Source organism: Pseudopipra pipra, chromosome 7 (genome assembly GCF_036250125.1).
Source record: "Pseudopipra pipra isolate bDixPip1 chromosome 7, bDixPip1.hap1, whole genome shotgun sequence".
NCBI classification, from domain to species: domain Eukaryota; kingdom Metazoa; phylum Chordata; class Aves; order Passeriformes; family Pipridae; genus Pseudopipra; species Pseudopipra pipra.
In genome coordinates, this window is record NC_087555.1 from 30,791,676 (window position 1) to 30,809,475 (window position 17,800).

General features: G+C 54.6%; 1 protein-coding gene and 1 long non-coding RNA gene across 2 annotated transcripts; both read left to right on the forward strand.

Moving 5' to 3' along the window:
* The first annotated feature begins 6,695 nt into the window (after nucleotides 1-6,695).
* LOC135417622 (uncharacterized) lies at nucleotides 6,696-10,225 on the forward strand. The gene is made up of 2 exons (XR_010432144.1): nucleotides 6,696-7,481; nucleotides 9,106-10,225. It is a non-coding gene; the product is annotated as an uncharacterized LOC135417622 (long non-coding RNA).
* A 2,451-nt stretch (nucleotides 10,226-12,676) lies between these two features.
* EN1 (engrailed homeobox 1) lies at nucleotides 12,677-17,446 on the forward strand. The gene is made up of 2 exons (XM_064661514.1): nucleotides 12,677-13,943; nucleotides 16,574-17,446. The coding sequence occupies exons 1-2, from the start codon at nucleotides 13,265-13,267 to the stop codon at nucleotides 16,888-16,890; spliced, it is 996 nt and encodes a 331-aa protein (XP_064517584.1). The 5' UTR covers nucleotides 12,677-13,264; the 3' UTR covers nucleotides 16,891-17,446.
* The last annotated feature ends 354 nt before the right edge of the window (nucleotides 17,447-17,800 follow it).

Genomic DNA, 17,800 nt, shown 5'->3' on the forward strand with positions numbered 1-17,800 from the left:
ATTGTCCAGGGCACCCGGGAAGTAATTTTTCATCTGCGATATCTTCTCTCCTCCAGGGCTGGATGAATTACATAAGGTTCCTTGGACACCAGACAGGCCAAATGGGGTTAGAGCACCATGTGATCTCAGCTACAGTTCCCAGCCCAGCGTCCTGATACTGTGCACAGACATGGTAACTTGGCTCCTTTCCTGCTTAAAAACATTTGTTTGGATGTTCTGAGACTTTCTCAACATTATGAACCCCCACCAATAGGGTGTTACATGGCTTTAGATAAGAAATATCCATAAAACTGTAAGCAATGTGTCTTCTGCAGTAAATCTTTCCTCTTAGTCAAGAGTGAAGCAGTCACATTATGTTTCCTTATATTACAGCCCACCTGTTGCAAGGAAAGTGCCAAGAAAATTATACACCAGTGGGAAAGTATAGATTGCATAGATGGCTTGGACCCAGCAAGAGTCAGTGTGGCTGTGGGATACACATTTAAAATCACCCTGATCTGTGAAGTTTTCTTTGTGCAATCGGAAGGGAATCCCCGTCTGGATGGAGACAAGCAATCTGCTGGCTCAGACACCGTAGCTGTAGCTGCTGTCTCCCCACTGAAAGGAAGGAGGATTAACCGTGTGTTGGGCAGACAGATCCTGCATAGCATGGCACCGTGGAAATCCTTGGGGTGCCTGAGGCATGAGGAACAGCCTTCGCTTCCCTGCCTGAACCTGGCTGCTCCCTCCTCTGCTCTGTGGCCATGAGTGAGGAATTGGCTGGCAGCACTGCATGTGCTGCCCATGCCTGCTGGTACAAGCCACACTAGCAGACAAAATGATGTGCTTGCTGTCTAAACAAGAGGTTTACAAGAAAAGATCTGTTGACACCAGGAGGTTTAAATGACCTTTCCTTATCTCTTTAATAATTAATTTTGAGAAGTTTTTAAAAGCCAAGTAGTGTTCACTGCAGTCTGGGAGGACTGTGCATTTGCCTGTGCATTTGCCTGCACTGCCTGTGCAGTCAACATGGGAATGGATTGGACCTACATAGTCATGGGATCCAATCCTCACTATTTGCCTTCTACCACCCCCTTTCCAAAAAGGATCATCTTTCACAACACCGTGGGGTTCCCCCCTCCCACTTAAGCTGAGAAGCAGCTCCTAGAAGTTTCTCCTGAAAGGGCTGGAGAGGGCCCTCCTGTCTGCAGCACACAAGGACTCATGCCATACCCCAGCTTCTGCCAGGTGCCAACACTGCCTTTCCCCTGCTTCTCACAACAGTGCTTTTGCATCTTATTTCTCTGTCTTTGTACTGTCATCAAAGTAAATAATGAAAAAACTAAACCAAACAACAAAACAACACTGGGCTGCACTAGCTGCTGAGGTGGTGGTGCTGGGTGCTGTGCAGGGAAAGGACATGGGTGTCCTGTGGTGACACCAGCCTGGGAGGGCTTTCACACCAGTGGCACTTTTGCAGAGATCTCTCCTGCAACACTGATGCTTAACACCCATACTCTACCCTGAGCTGTGTGTGAGATGAGACTCCCACAAGGCCAAAAATACACATTGAGGGGTAAAAAAAATTAACCTCACCCAGGGTGCAAACAGCAAGTAGCCTGGGAAGAGACTTGTCTGTCCAATCCTGTGGGAAGAGCAGCGTGCTGGGATGTGGAGCAGCTCAGCTGTGATAGCTGGCAAGAGCCACAAGATGTCTCTGGAAACCAGCATTTAGACAAAAAAAGGCATTAATAACCCCGGAAAAGGGGCCGGGCTGTTTCCATCTGCAGTGAGTGCAGAGCCCTGGGATGTGCACTCTGCTGAATCTGTAGTTGGAGCACTAGTGCTGGGACAGCCCCATTCGCAGAAGGCCCCTCTCCACAGCAACTTACTGCACGTGAGAATTTGGCCCATAAGGTCACACATCACACACAAGGCGCTTCCTCAACGCACAGATGAGAACTGTGAATCATTAAATCACTGTTGGATTAAAAACTTCTGAAGTAGTGAGGCAAACAGTATACATTGAAGACCAAATTAAAGAATTATCACAGTGCAGCAGAAAACAGTAAAAATGGGAGCAGTCCTCTGTGGGAGCCCTTCTGCTAAATGTTCCCTACAGACAAGAGCAATGGCTACATGGCTTTGGATCCCTCACAGCACAATCTGCAGCTGATGGGGTCTCATCACTGGCTGACTCAGCCTGGAGCAATGACTGATAATCCCTTTCTCTCTTAGGGTGCTGCTTCTGCTGCAGGTCCCTCCTGAGAGAGCTAAAGGAGATATTTTCAGCTTCTGAGATGTTCCCTGTAGGCAGCATAGGCCTGGGTTTATAACCTCCATCACTTGCCAACTCCTGTGGGGTTTCACTACCTACACCATCACCCCCAGGGATTGATGAGTAGAGAAAAAGTCCTGCTGTGGCACACCAACAGACAAGACATTCTGGGAATGAACTCTCTGGCCCTGACACAGGGAAATATCCTGTTGAACGTGACTCAGAGCTCAGCAGAACCTCTGCAAGTTCTGATCCTGCATCCATGTCAGTCACTTGGGGAACTCCTCTCCCTTTCACCAGTTCCTTTGGCTTCCTATTAAACAGCTGGAGAATTGCAGGGTGGAAAAGGCCCATATAAGTGTAAAGTTGTTATTAAGAAATAGGCAAAGCACAGTAACTAGTGACTCACAAAGTTTAATGTGAGAAAACAAAGCTATCCTTCAATGGACCACATAGAGACACAGCAATTATTGTAAACTGGAAAACCTCTTTAACATGCAACTTAAAATATGTGGCAAATAAAATCCATTGCCCACCAGGCTCAGTGATTCCAAGTATCATTTGGTTTAGGATTTGTTTTCCTCTTTCAAATCATAAGACAGTCATTTAAATTAATAATAAGCGAGTTATGGGGATAATGGGATTTTTAATGAGCTGTTTCTGGTTGGGGGTTGCCTTTACAGAAACTCATCTACTGCATTGCAAATGCCAGTGCTTAGCACTGGGGGATGTGGTGAAAAGTACATTAGTCTAAATCTGCTTGAACAGAAGGGCCAAACTTTGTTCTTGCAGTGTGTTTAGGAAAACTCCCCCAGGACAGAGCTAACATTACATGGTTTTACTCGAGGCACATAGATTTGGATGGAGCAGGACAAGAGAAAAAAAAGATGTAATCAGTATCTCTGGCATGAGTGGATGAAAAAGGAAAAAAATTAAAGATGATGTTGGTAAAGTCTTCCCCTTCATTACGCAGACTGGGTGCTTAGAGTTGTTCTTATTAGTAAGACTGTGTAGTATTCAGACAATTTGGAGCTGTTATTGTGGAAGATCATTAAGATTTAGTGGAACATTTCTTGATGATCTTTAGCTTGACTTCTACATCCTGATTTGCCTGAAATGACTGCTTTTTGGTCAGAAAGTACCAATTTCCCTCCAAAACATGTTGTAACTCAGAACCAGAGGACCCATTCCTGAATTGCTACCCATCCAAAAAAATGCTTGCCCCAAAGGACCAAAATCCCACAGCACATTTAATTTCCTGCATGAAAAAAAAAAAAGCTGTGGTCCTTCATTTGGGATCTGTGTCTCTCATGATGTCTGGGTTGAGGCCTCAGGCGACTGAAGGACGTGTATCCAGCAAGAAGAAGCCACCCCAACCCGCAACCACTCTTCCCACAGCCACGGCTTTGTGCAAAATGACAGAGAGGGCAAAACGGCGAATGCGAAATCTCCTGAGTAAAAAGGAATTAGTAAAACCCCATATTCATGAAATATTGAGAGCTAATTATATGTGCATCGGAAACCTCTGGGGGAAGGGAGATGGAGGCCTTTCATTAGACGGTAACTGGAACTTTTTCATCATTTGTCTAGCTCAGGAATGTAAGGCTGCTGTCTGGAGAGGGATGTGGGATTTGGCTGCAGGGCTGGGTGTGCAGGTGAAGTGCCATGCTAGCGAGTATTTCTATTGTACTCTGGCATGTCTTGGAAAAGGGTCTCAGCTGTAGCAGGTTGGTGGGGCTGGGTGCTCCAACATCTTGGCGCTCCCACAAGACCTCTTCACTTGCCCATAGGGAGGAATCGTTGTTCCCAAATAACATTTTCCTCTTCCTCCCACACTGCCCCCAAATGGGTCCGAAGTCACATCCCACACTTCAAATCTCATCACGGTTTTCCAGGAGGGTGAAGACCCCAGTCTCTGCCAGACCGTCTCCAGAAAGTTCAGTTTCCTTGCTTTTGACTTGCTCTCTTCTTCTGCAACCAAAACGAACAGCTAGTTATTGCCACTGCACCACCGAGCAAATTCAAGACCAAGATCAGAATCGATGAAGACGGGGGGGGGGGAAGTTTTTATGGTGGAGCCGGAGAAAGGCTCGCAAAGGCAATCCTGCCTGCTGCGTGGCTGACAGCCCTTGCAGCCACGGGGCAGGGGACTCAAAGCAAGAAAGCGGGGGGGGGGGGTGGGGGGGGAAGCAGTCTGCAGTGCGTGACTGAGGGTTTTCTTTCTCGAAGTTTTGCAGCAACTTTAGACACAAGGATGCTCGGGGAAACCCATCCCAGCTCTCTGTCTTCTGCCCCTGGCTCCCTGCTGCCAGACCTCCTGCCCTCCCCTCGTGATCTCATGCCGATCTCGGCCGAGAGGGACGCGTGTCCCTCCTCGCGGAGGGCAGCAGCTTCCCTCGCGGGGAGCGCCGGGACAAGCCGCCTGCCGGCAGTGGCTCCTCCGGGCCGTCCTCGGGGCCCGGCTCATCCCGGCCTTCCCCCGCGGAGCTCCTGCACCCGCGGAGCTCCCGCACCCGAGGAGCTGCTCACGTTGCTCCCGCGGCGTGGGCGGCGCGCCCCGGCCCTCGGCACATAAATCAGCATTTAGCCCATTCCCCACTCTGATCCCCGGTGCCACCATCTATTACTCCCCCAGTGCGTTTTCTATCACCTTTTGTTAGAATTACACAGCCGGAAACTTAATTTACCCCGAGCTTTAAAGACAAATACACCCCGGAAGGCCAGTGGCCCCGCGATATGCCTATTTACTCCCGCGATTCGTAGATTATTATGAATCGTTGTGATTTTCAGTCTGCTACTGGTTTAAATACCTTCTCGGCTACTCTTCCCAGCTGGAAAAAAAAATTCCGCCCACCCTCCTCGAGCAAGGGCCAAAGAGCAGGAGACCATCTCACTTGCGCTGGGCTTTATTTACTTTTCCTACTATTGTTATTATTATTTTTGAAATTTGGAGCGAGTGAGGTTTTCAATTGCTGAAATAATTGCCTGGGAGAAAGGTTGCTTAATCTGTTCATACATTATTGACTTGGGCTCCAATATTTGACTTTCTGCTTTTTATTGCAAGAAGATCACGTACGACAGTCTTTTGCATAACAATTTTTAAAGAGGACACATCCTTATATCGAAAGTGGACGTGACTTGAATTTTGCCGGCGTTTGTCCCTAAAATGACCCAATTCCGGTTACTGCCACTGGGCAGCAGTAACATTGCATCATTACTCCAGGCAATAGACTTATTTTGCTTTACTCTCTGCCCCTTTCCCAGTCCCCCACCCCCAAGCCAACACGTACTTTTAAAACTGATTATTTTATCTTGCTGCGTTTTAGCCCTGCACACACTGTTTTCTCACCCTGGGAACGGATGAGCAGAGAGCAACAAGCCCGGCTCGTAGGAGCAACATGGACAATTGGAGCCGAAAGTTTCCAGGCAAGGCAGAAATAGTGCCTTCAACGAAATTTTGCTGTGAGCCGCCGCTGAGAGAGCCCAGCGCCGGTGTCAGCACCTCCGGCCACCTCCCCGAGCATCATTTTCCCCGATGAGGATCAAAAGAGCCCCCCTCTCCCCTGCTTTTTTCAATCGAAATCGTGCTGCTCCCAGCCACAGTGGTCAAGTTAGTTCCGGAACAAAGGAGGACAAAAACACAAAGGATTTCTCTTCCCCTCTACTCCCCCTTTCTCCCCTTCTCAACTTTCCCCGTGCCTGCATCTCGGCCCGGCGCAGGCCGGAACCCCCCAGCCGGTATCGCCTCCCGGGTCCGGGGAGCGTCTTGCAGCCACGGCCGGGCCGTAGGAGTGCGAAGTGACAGAAAGGGGGACGGAAATGTTATGGTAAAGGGCATGGGTCTCGGGTCCTCTCTAAAGCACTGGCAGGGAGAAAGCCCTGAGCTGCCTGCGGACCGGAAGGGGAAAATTGGTGACACTCACGTCCCCCGACACCGGTGCTGTCGTTCAGACCTCGGGGTAAAATACCTAAAGATCGCTGGTGGAGAGCCCCTGCCATCACTGCAGACAGGCGCCTGAAGCGGGGTTTGCACCTGAGAGCCGACGAGATGACCCCGGGACGGAGCATCCCTCTGCGCCAAGAGTTGGGCAAACTTCCCTCCGCGGCAGACCCCTGGCTCCCGGGCGGTGGACGGGCGCGGGGTTGGCAAGAGGAGCCCCTCAGGGCGGCCCTCGGGCAGATGGGGAAGGCAGGGAGGACTAGTGGTGGAGGGGTACCGTGCCCGTGTGCAGCCTCTGAGCTGACAGCTACACCCATTTGCACACGCGTGTGTGCAAGCGAATGTTCCCCCACACTCTCGCCGCACCCATGTTCAGCCGCACAAACGCACCCGCAAAACCTGACACGCAAATACACGCGCGGAGAGTGCGGAAGGGCTGCACGCGTGGGCTGGGAGACACGGTGGGGCTGCGTGGAGCTGGACGCAGACAGTCCCTGCCCCTACACCCACGGCAGAGCAGCGGGTGTGCGGCGTGGGCGCCAGTCCCGCCTGTGCCCCTTTGTCAGCCAAATATCCAGAAGCCGGGGAAGGGAAAGGCTGTACTACCACAGAGAGCCCTACACCCACTCGAGGTGGGAAAAGTCTCGGGGTGCCGTTCCCAAAGCGGGGTCCCGGCACCCTGCCCGGACGGGGAGCCCCCCCGGGCAAGAACACCCCCTGCGCCCGCCAGAGCCCCGTGGAGCCGCCCCGGCCCCCTCCGCCACCCTCGGGGTCGGGCGGCGAAAGTTTTCCCGACTCTTCCCTGCTTCCAGCTCCACGGCTCCCCGAGCTGAGAGAGAAGCAGGGCGAGACATAGGTGGGGAGAGCCGGAGGAAATTGAAAACATATTTTAAAATGTAAACGGGTCGGAGCCAGCCGCAGCGGGCGTGCGGGTGATGAGGCGCATGGAGGGACCGGGAGCGGCCCGGCGGAGCAGAGGCGTGTGCAGACCCCAAACCTTCCACGGAACTTTCATCCCCTATTGTTAACGTCTTTAGCGAGGGGACAGGAGTATCTGTCCCGAAATGGGGCAAAGCAGCGCTCAGAAACCTTCACTGTAACTTAAACCAGATTGTCAGGGAGCAGCCGCGGCCAGAGGCAGCCGCCGGAGCTGCTCGCCGGGCGAGAGGATGCCGCTGCCCTCCTCGGATCTATTCCTCCCCCGGCCAGCTAGCGATAAACATCTCCGGGAGCTGAGACTTTTTAAGGCACCCGATCCAGGTGACTTGTACTGCTCGCAGCGAGGTAGGGTGGGCTGCAGATGTGTGTGGGAGGCGGGAGGGGGCTTGGGAAGCAGATGGGAAGGGGTTTCCAGCCAGGCCACTGGAAAGGAGCGAGCTTCTTCTTTTTCTTTTCTCTCTTTTCTTCTTTTCTTTTCTTTTCTTTTCTTTTCTTTTCTTTTCTTTTCTTTTCTTTTCTTTTCTTTTCTTTTCTTTTCTTTTCTTTTCTTTTCTTTTCTTTTCTTTTCTTTTCTTTTCTTTTCTTTTCTTTTCTTTTCTCCCACTTCTTTTTTTTCACTTTCCTTCTAATTTTTATTTTTATTTTCCTCTTTTCTATGCATCTTCTTTCCCTCCCCCCATCTTTCTGGGTTCTGTAATTTTTCTTTTCTCCTTGGTTCTTTCTCTTACTATTTTTTTAATTACTATTTATTTACTCTTGCTTTTCTTTTTTAATTTTCCTTTTTTAATAAGTTTTTTTGTTTGCTTGTTTGCTTAGTTTTTTTCCCTTTTCTTATTTAATTTTACTTTTTATTTTCCTTTTTCCTTTCATCTTCAATTTTCCATTTTCTTTCCCTTTTTATCTTTCTTTTTTCGTTGTTTTCTTCCTTCCTTCCTTTTTTCTCTCTCTCTTTTTTTTTTTCTTTTTTTTTTTTTTTTTTTTTGTAGAAAAGGAAACAAACTAAAAATACCGCTAAAAAAGACAGTTTTGTCTCCTCTCCCTAGAAACTTCTGTGGGGTGTTTTCGCCTCCGTCCTCCTTGGGAAGTGGGGACAGACAATGAAGTAAATAAAATAAAACCTTTCCTACAGATCCCCGTGACTTGAGAACCGGGCTGCATTGCTGGGGTGGGGGTGGTCCTGAGTGGTAATTGATTCATAACTCTGCACCAGGACACCAGGGCACAACATACCTGGCGCCCCGGGAACTTCTCGGGGGAGCGGGGCGGTCGCGCTGCCCGCCCGGGCTGGGATGCGGGGCTGTCGCTCCGGCCGGTCGCGCCAGGGTCTCCCCGCAGCCCGGCCCTTCTTTTCTTAAAAACCATCCCTTCCTCTCTCCCCGCTCCCCGCGCTGCTACCAGGAGAGATTCTGCATCCCAGAGATACAAACCTGTGCTCCGAAAAAAGTTTCGAGCGGGGCTGTTTCCAATACCTATTTACCAACGAATTACACCGCTATTATTGCTTTCAATGAAGACTGAATCCCCAAGCGATAATTGAATTAGTCTATTGAAGAGACTGTCAGGTACAATGACGTGGTATATCCCGCGCCTTTCCCAGGGTCTATAGGCTTTGGGGACCCGGAATGTATAGTCTGACCTTACAGCTCATAATAATAATGCTGCACTTGTAGCAGAAATCTATTCGTATTCACTTTTAACAAAACCTCTGGTCAGCCAGTCCCTGTAGGAAGGATGAAATCTATTGTATTAGAACAACTCATTTATGTCCTTCAGCAAAGGCCCCAATGAGATCTGATCTAGACCTAGAAATAGGATTACCACAGCGTATATTAACCACGTTTCTATACTTTCTCCTTCCTATAAGGGCGCCGAGAAAAAAAAAAAATACGATGGGTTTTTAATCTAATTTTAACTTTATTTTTATTTTCAATTTTAAAACTTCCTTCCTTTGGTGGCCTTCCTCAAAAAGAAGAAAATGCGAAGAAGAAAAGGAAAAAAAAAGTTAATGCAACGAAATCGGAGAAATTATTTCTCCCCGTTTCCAAAGAGGCTGCGGGCGCCGCAGGCTGGCGTCGCGCGGCGGGAGCGATGCGAGCGCCCTCCGCGCAGCCCGACGGCAGGCAACGGGGGTCCCAGCCCTGCTCCCCGGCTCCGCCGCCCCTCAGCCGCTTTCCACCTCCCGGACTGGATTTTCTCCCGCCCCATGCCAGGATGGCTGACCCAAGCTCCACCGCCGAGAGCCGGTGGGGACACCAACCTGCAAGAGACTCAGACGGCACCGCGGCACTTCCGAGGGGCAGCAGAGCCGCAGCACAGCCCCGACCCTGCAGCACTTCAGGGAGAGCCCCCGGTGTCCCGGCCCCACTGGACGCACCGGCGGCTCCTCGGGACCGGCCCCCCCTGAGACGGCAGCGGGCACGGGGCACCAGGGGACCAGGCGCCCCGACGGGCGCCCCGAAACCCAGCGGCACCCACAAGTTACAGAGGGAACTTTTTCCTAAGAAGAGGGTTTTTTTAAAGCTTCCGTCCGTAAACCGTCTGTGTGCAGACATATTACCCCGATTACCGTAACTACCTGCGAGCCGGGGAGTAATATTTATCTATTTAGATAGGAAGGGTCGCGATGGAAAAAATATCCAGCCTGGAAATATACATCGTCTTTTCCTTTAACCCCTCCTCATTCATCCAGCCGATCCCCCACCCCTTCCATACACAAACCTACTCAATTTATAGAGAAGCCTTTACAATCCAGAACAGTTTCTAGAAGAAGGGAGGACTCCAGATGAAATAATCCCCCTCCCTACACACACACGTACACACAGACACACACGCACATACACACACTTCCCCCCCGCGCGTGCTCAGGAAGGCAAATTAAATAGTTAAAGGCTTCGATTTCTCTCTCTCTCCCTTTTGTTACCCAATTTTGGAACATTTAAGGATGGGTGTGTGTATTGTATTCAATAATAAAAGCTATAGGGCCGCCAGGACATTTATCATCCTATTACTGTAACAAATCCGGGCTCCCAATACATGAAAGGTAAAATGAATTACCGACGTTAAGCCGTCAATAAAGTCATTTCTGTAAATGGTGTCTCCGAAGGACTGCAGCATTATTCAACTAGCTTTATCAGCAGCTGGGAAATTACGTGAAGAAGCTCGCAGCGTGTAATATGGCCCTGCTTACTTTGATTAAGCGTCTTGCCAGGGAATAGTGACAGTGCTTTTGACCAGGTTTTATTCGCCGTCCTGTGATGAACGCCAAGCTGATCAGGCGGAATGAAGAGTAATTAAAACCTATAAATTATCTTTTGCAGCCCTTCTCAAGGCGTCTCTTGCAGGAGAGATAAGGCAGCGAGCCCCCATTTACAGCTCTGAAAGGGACCGCGGCTCACAAAGGCTACGTGGCTAAATGGGATATTGATAGTGTCCTAATTAGAATTTAATTAAGTACCCACGCTCGCTTTTGGGATAAAGATTTCAATTTTGCTAACTTAAATATAAATAAACCCAATTTCGGTGCGAGTAAATGATATGATATTGTGAATGCGAAGGGGGTTAACATTCATTTAATTGCGGATGAAGCTCTTGATTCCAGGGCTGATTTTGTTCTGCCAGCTATTATTTTAGGGGATTATTGTGTGGCTGGAGGTAACAATTCGGTAATGTTTCCCCGGTACAGAAAATAACCGAACGTGCCTCGGAGCTGCGGGCACACGCACGCCTCCCGGGCACCTGGGGAGCAGCTGACAGACACCCAGAGGTGTCTCCTTCGATTCCCGGTGCTGGTCGCCTTCTGGAAGCGTAGTCACGGGCCGGGCCGCTTCCACGGGGCTCCTCCCGGGGCGGGAAGCCCATCCAGCCGGGGCGGCGCGGCAGGGCGAGATGAGGGAGCCTCGCTGCTGCCGGCACCGCAGCTCAACCCGCAAGGCACCGCCGTCATATAGACACACACAGATATAGACACACACACACAGAGCTATAGGTGTATTTTGAGCCCGCACCCGTGCACATATAGGATATATAGGCGGACGCACGTGACGCGGCCCGGCCCCACGGAGAGGCGCGGAGCGCTGCGCGGGGCCCCGCGGCCTCCCCGGACCCACCGCCACCCAGCCGCCGTTTTGGAGGGGAAAATGGGGGGCCTCGGTTACGTCAGAAAGAGAAAACGCCCTGAATTGCCCTTCCCATATCCCCAGGAAACGGCCGCGGGCAGGAGCGCGGCTCCAGCCGGAGCAGGTGTCTGCGGCCGGCCGGGAAGCGCCGCGGCTCCGGGCACCCAGCACACCCGGACCTCCTCCGATGTGTAAAATGTGAGGTGTCGGGGGGATCCCATCCCTAGTGCCGCTTCGTGTGAGCACCAACACTGCCCTTCCACGCAGCGACTCGGCCCTTGGCGGCCGGGAGCGCCCGGGGCCGCGGGGACCGGCTGCGGCAGAGCCGCCCTCCCTGCGGCGCTTGGTTGCATCCCCAGCAGCCCAGCAAAACCAAAACCAGGGCCAGGGTATTTTTATTTTTTTTCCTGTAAATTAATTTTTAGATAGCAGCATCGTTCCTGAAAAAAATGGCTTTTCCTTCCCAACCTTTAAAATCCTTAAATTTCCCTTCTGCCTCAACACACGTCCCGAGGTGGTTGCTCCCTGCCGGGCAGAAAAAAACAAAACAAAACCGAAGAAGAATACTAGGGGGGAAAAAAAGGCAACAAACAGATTCCGAACAAACAAATAAACATCAAAAAACAGAGCAGGAAACATGATACAAGTTCAGCTGTGAGCTGGCCCTGATCTGCTTCGTATTCCGAAAAAAAACCCCAACACCCCAAACCTAGTAAAGAGGGGTTTACTGAGAGAGAGGGAAACCACAGAGAGGCAACGGCCGTAAGCCCGGCTCGCCCTGGCAGTGCCTCCCGCCTTTATTGCTATTTATTGTCATTGTCATTTTTTACTCCTCAAAAACAAAAATTTTGGATTCCCGGCGAGCCTCCGCCCGGCTCGCCGTCTCCCCTCGCTGCGGGAGAACAGAAAACAAAAAGAGGGGGATAAGTGCACAGATATGGGAGGAGGGGGTGTTTATTATCGCTGGGGCTACACGAAAGCGGCCGATGACCAAAAATCAACACACCACGCGTTGAGAGGGGGTGCACGCCGCTGCTGGAATTTGTTTACAGGGCTAGCAGGGGGTCGGGGTGGTGGTGGGGGGCGACGTGGGGGGGAGTGGGTCCACGCGCGTGGGCGCGGCGCGGTGCTCCCGCCCCGCCGGGGCGCTGCTGCTGCTGCCGCCGCTGCCCGCCCGCCCCGTCCCGCCCGGCGCCGTCCGCCCCGTCCGGTCCCCACGCGGTATTTATGGCGGCGGCCCCATTGGGCGCGGTGCGGGGTGTCAGCGGCGGCCGCGCCGCGCCATTGGCCGCCCCCACGTGCGGGGCCACCTCACGTGCTTCCGGTGCGAGTGAAAAAAGTGTGGCTGAGGGATTTTTTAGGGAGAGTTTGGTGCACGGATCGGCGCTGTCAGAGATTTGGCCTTTTTTTTTTTCCTTTTTTTTTTTTTTTTTTTTTTTAGAAAAGGCGGAAAAAAAAAAAAGGGAAATAAGGGGAGAGAAAAAAAAAAAAAATTAAAAAAAGAACCTTAAGCGGGCGCGGGCGGCGCAGCACCGGGCTGGCGGGGACGGGCTCCGGCAGCCCGCGGCGTGGGCAGAGCGGAGCGTGACAGCGGGGCAGCGCAGAGCCGCCGCGGCGGCGGCGACGGGGAGATGGGCAGATCGTGACGGGTTTTCGGGGGGCGGGTTTTTTGGGGGGGCCGTGGTGCCGCCGCACACACCTTTTTGGGTTTGATTTTTTTTTTTTCTTTTGGTGGTGGAAATATAAGCTGATCGGGAGAAGGGGGAGAGAAGCCCTCGAGTGTCTCCCCGGTTTTGGATCCATCCGTGAGAGGGAGAGAAAAAAAAATCTCAGCTCCAGCCCAACAAGTGGATTTTAATCTCTTTTTTCTTCTTTTTTTTTCTTCTTTTTTTTTTTCTTTTTAAATTTTTCCTCCCCCTTTTCCACCCCGCCACCCACCGTCAAAGTGGGGTGGGCGTAAAGTGGGTGGGTGGGGGGGAAAAGAGGCAGCGATCTCCGTGGCGGCGGCTGAGCATGGAAGAGCCGCCGGAGGGGCACGGCCACCGAGACGCGGCGCCCGGCCCGGCGAGCAGCGGCAGCGGCAGCGATGGCGAGAGCGTGCCCGTGTCCCCCAGCCCCGCGCCCGCCTCCCCCGCCGCGCCCTGCCCCCTGCCTCTGCCCCGCCGCCGCCACCCGCCGCCCCCGCCGCCGCCCCCGCCGCCGCCGCCCCACCGCACCACCAACTTTTTCATCGACAACATCCTGAGGCCGGACTTCGGCTGCAAGAAGGAGCCGCCCGCGCCGGCCGGCGGCGGAGGAGGAGGAGGCAGCCGGGAGCGGGACGGAGACCGGGGGCAGAGCTCAGGTAGAGAAAACGTCAACCCGCTGCTGGCCCGGCCGCCCAACCCGCCCGTCCTCCTCTGCCCGGACTCGAACTGCCGTCCCGACGGCTCCGCGCCGCCGCCGCCCGCCGCCGCCGCCTCCAAAGCCAGTCCCGCCGCGGCGGCAGCGGCGGCGGCGGCGTCGGGGGCGGCCAAGTCCCCCGCCGACGGGGGCGAGACTCACCCGGCGAAGTACGGGGAGCACGGCAGCCCCGCCATCCTCCTCATGGGCTCTAATAATGGAGGACCTGTTATAAAGCCCGACTCGCAACAGCCGCTGGTGTGGCCTGCCTGGGTCTACTGCACTAGGTATTCAGACAGACCGTCCTCGGGTAAGGAACCGCGGCGCATCTGGGAGCTGTTAAATCGTGACAAGGTCGCCCCCTCCTCCCCTTCCCCTCTTCCCCCCTTGGCTTTGGCTCCCGGCCTGTTCAGGACCTCGCGTGGGGAGGCGCGGGGGGAGGGTGGCCTGGGTCACCCGGGGCGAGAGGAAACGCGTCCCCCCCACTCCACCCCTCCTTCCTTCTCCGAGTCTCCCAAATTTGAATGTGACGCCTGGCCCCGATTCGGCAGCGGTTCGATGCGGAGAGCCGGCGAGAGCGACCCCCTTCCCGCGCCCCTGGCCCGCCCCGCCTGCCGCAGCCCCGGGTGTTCCGCAGCGCGGCGGCGCGGGATGAGAGCCGAGAGAGAAAAAAACCAGCGGGTTCGGCCGCTTCCTTGCTCTGAAGCTTTTTCTCCCCTTATTTTATTTTATTTTTTTTCCTGGGTGCTGGTGGCGGGGGGGAAGACCCGAGCCACATGTTGAGCGGCTGCTGGCGGGGCGAGGGGAGATGGGGGAGGTACTGTTTTCTTGGCAGGCGAAGGAAAAAGGGCTTTTTTGGAAGGTGGCGGAGGGGCTGTTTTACCGGGGCCTCTGCAGCGAGCCAGGCAGGCCCTTAGGCCGCGCATTGCCGCTGGAGCCGGTGCTCCCTGCTGCTGTTTGGGGCCCAGCTCCGGGGAGGGGATGTGCCTCTGCCCGGGGCCGTCCCGGTGAGAGCCGCCGGCTCGGCCCTCCCGACCCCATTCTGCCCCCCTTCTACCTCTTTAAACTCCCCAGGTGCCCCAGGCAGCCCCTTATTCATCACCGTTACGTTCTGGTTTTAAATGCCATTTGTTTGCAAGAAGTAGACGGCGAGAGAGGGGGTTCCACATGACACCCCCGGCCAGCAGCCAGGGCTCCGGCAGCGCGCCGCGGGGCCGGGGTAGGCTGCCCTGTGCCTTCCCGGGGGCCGCTCCGATGCGCGGGGAAGGCGTTGCTGCCCTGCCCCGGCCCCGCTCTGCGCTGCCCGGCCTAGTGCTCCCCGCCGGCCGTCAGTGCGGCCGAGCTGTCTCCATCCCCCGTTATTGACACGTCCAGCGACTTGAAACTCAGAAAAGCCGCTTTGATTGACTGGGGTGATTGATGGGGTGATAGAGCTGTCAGACGGCGCGGCCTCGCTCCCGGCCGGCCCGGCCGCGGGTGTTGTGCTGCCGATTCCCAGGGCCGCCGTGCGCCCGGGGTTCTGCACTTGCGCCTTCATTTCCTTTCCTCCCCTTTCTTCGGGCAAAGAATCATTTCTGAATATCCTCTCCGACGCTCCCTGCTCGCCGCAGCCCGGAGGGGAGAAGGGCGAGGGGAGGATGGTTCAGCTCGGCCGCTCTCTTTGTTGTGCTCGGAGCTGCCCTCCGGCCCCGGCTGCTTCTCCTGGCTTCGGGGACGAGCGGGCTGCGGCGGTCGGAGGCGCCGGCACCCCGCTGCAAGGTGCCGGGGCTCAACTATTCACTCCCCGCGCCCTCCGCCCCTCCTCCGGCCCAGCCTGGGAGCATCCCGCCGGGCCCCGTCCCTCTCCCCGCCGACAGCCGCTGCCGAGCCGCGGAGAATCCCCCTGTTCGGGGAAGGGCTGCGCCGGGAGAGGAGATTTCGGCCTACTCGGCAGCAGGGAGGCCTCACTGGCTTCGGCTTCGGCTGCGGCTGCTGCTGGCGGGGGTCTGCGGGCCCGGGGCCACCCGCCGAGCCCGGCAGCTGTCGGGGGATTTTCGTAGATCCCTTTCTTCACGGTTCCCCCCCTCCTCTCCTCCTCTCTCCCCTCGTCGGGCAGGGCCGGGCCGGCGAGCAGAGGACAGGGGGTACCTTCTCCTCCCTGGCCGGGCGCTGCCCCCAGGATGTGCCCCGGGACCGGGCAGCTTCCCGGGTGAGCTGTGTCGCACTTCAGCCGGCCCCATTGTGGCCTGGAGATGGAGCGGTGGGGGCACTGCATTCGGCTGGGCTGCACGGAGGGAGCCGCAAGCGGGGCCGGGGGTCCCCGGCAAGGATCGGCCGCCAGAGAGCCCGGACGACCCGGGCGGTGGCGGCGGGGCACCGGGGTGGTGGCGGAGAAGGACTCCTCGGGACTGAGCTGGCCTTGCGGAGATGGTCAGGGCCCCCAAAAAAGAGACCAAGGCAGCATTAGGCCAGTTTGCTGCTGGCGGCGGCTTCCCGGTGCCTGGCAGCGGGGATCCTTGTTCCCCGCGCTGCCTGGCGAAGCCGCTGCCCGGCCGGCGCGCTCCGGTCCCGAGCCGTGCAGAAAGAGCACGGCTCGTCTCGGCGGGGCGGGCGGAGCGGCACCCCGACGTGTGCCGGGGCGGGGGCCGGGCGGGCTCCGCTCCCCTGGCTCTGCGGGGCCGGCTCTGCGGGGCCGGGGCGGCGAGCGATGCGCGGGCGCGCTCGGCCCCGGCCTCCCCGCTCCTTCCCCATCCTTCCCTCCGCCGCACCGGGCCGGCGGTGCCGGGGTTGGGGGGTTGGGGGTTGGGGGGGATACACGGAACCAGCACAAATGCACCCGTCGGCCATTTTTCCGCGGCCGGTGGGGCGGGGGTGGAGGTCGGTCTGTCGGTCGGTCGGTCGGTCTGTCGGTCGGTCGGCGGCACGGCCCTGCCCAGCGGCGTGTGTGTGCCCTGCCCGCAGGCCCCCGCACCAGGAAGCTGAAGAAGAAGAAGACAGAGAAAGAGGACAAGCGGCCGCGGACGGCGTTCACGGCCGAGCAGCTGCAGCGGCTGAAGGCGGAGTTCCAGGCGAACCGGTACATCACGGAGCAGCGGCGGCAAAGCCTGGCCCAGGAGCTCAGCCTCAACGAGTCCCAGATCAAGATCTGGTTCCAGAACAAACGGGCCAAGATCAAGAAGGCGACGGGCATCAAGAACGGGCTGGCGCTGCATCTCATGGCCCAGGGACTTTACAACCACTCCACCACCACGGTGCAGGACAAAGAGGAGAGCGAGTGAGGCGGGCGGCCCCAGCCCAGCCCTGCGCCGCGGCGCCGGCCCGCCGGCCGGGAGGCGGACAGGTGCGATTTAAAAGCAGATCTATTGTCTATCCATAGTATAAGGACTCCGATTAAGAAAAAAAATAAAATATGAACACTTAAAAAAATTATCTCTATATAGCCAAACAGCATATGATCTTGTATATATTTAATTTCAGGTAAGAAATACGTGTAGCGATCTCTATTTGCTGGACAGTTTCTCTCTTCCCTTCTCTGTCTTTCTCCTTTCTTTTGTTCGTTTGTTCGTTTTCTTTGCTTTCCTTGTTTTCTTTTTTTGCCCCCCCATGTCCGTTGCTCTTGTTTTACAGTAAATGTCGGACTTTTCTCATCTTTCGTTTGATCTTATTTTATTTCTGTGTGTGTGTGTGAATTTCTGTCTCTCTTTTTTTTTTTTTCCCGAGGAAAAAAATAATGCTGATCCACAGACTGCGAGACTGAACCCGCCGCTACAAGCCAAAGATTTTATTATGTTCAGAAATCTGTAGTCTGAAATAAAGTGTAGACTGTGTTCAGGATCCAGGCTGGCCGTAGTTCTTTATTTTAGTGTATGGATGTTTGTATATATATATATAAAAAATATAAAAAAGAAATGTATATATACATACACCATATGCTGTGTACATAGTGCCATTTTGGTGGCATATTTAGGTTTTGTTTCCGATGGATAGGTGCAGTGATTTTTAAACCTCTCTTCCCTTGTTAAAAACCCTATCTGAGACCTTCGATTTTTTAAAAATTATTTTTAATTTTTCCAACCTCTTAAAAAAAAATTAACTCTCTTTGGCTGTTGCGGTCTTGCCTCGCCTCCCGCATCTCCCTTTTAACCAGAAATAAAACCCATCTCTTTATAATGGTAATAATATATCAGC

Bases quoted from the DNA above. Each gene is read 5' to 3' on its own strand.
- EN1 (XM_064661514.1), top strand. From the start codon at position 13,265: ATGGAAGAGCCGCCGGAGGGGCACGGCCACCGAGACGCGGCGCCCGGC. The intron at 13,944-16,573 runs GTAAGGAACCGC...CCCTGCCCGCAG, and splicing joins TTCAGACAGACCGTCCTCGG to GCCCCCGCACCAGGAAGCTG.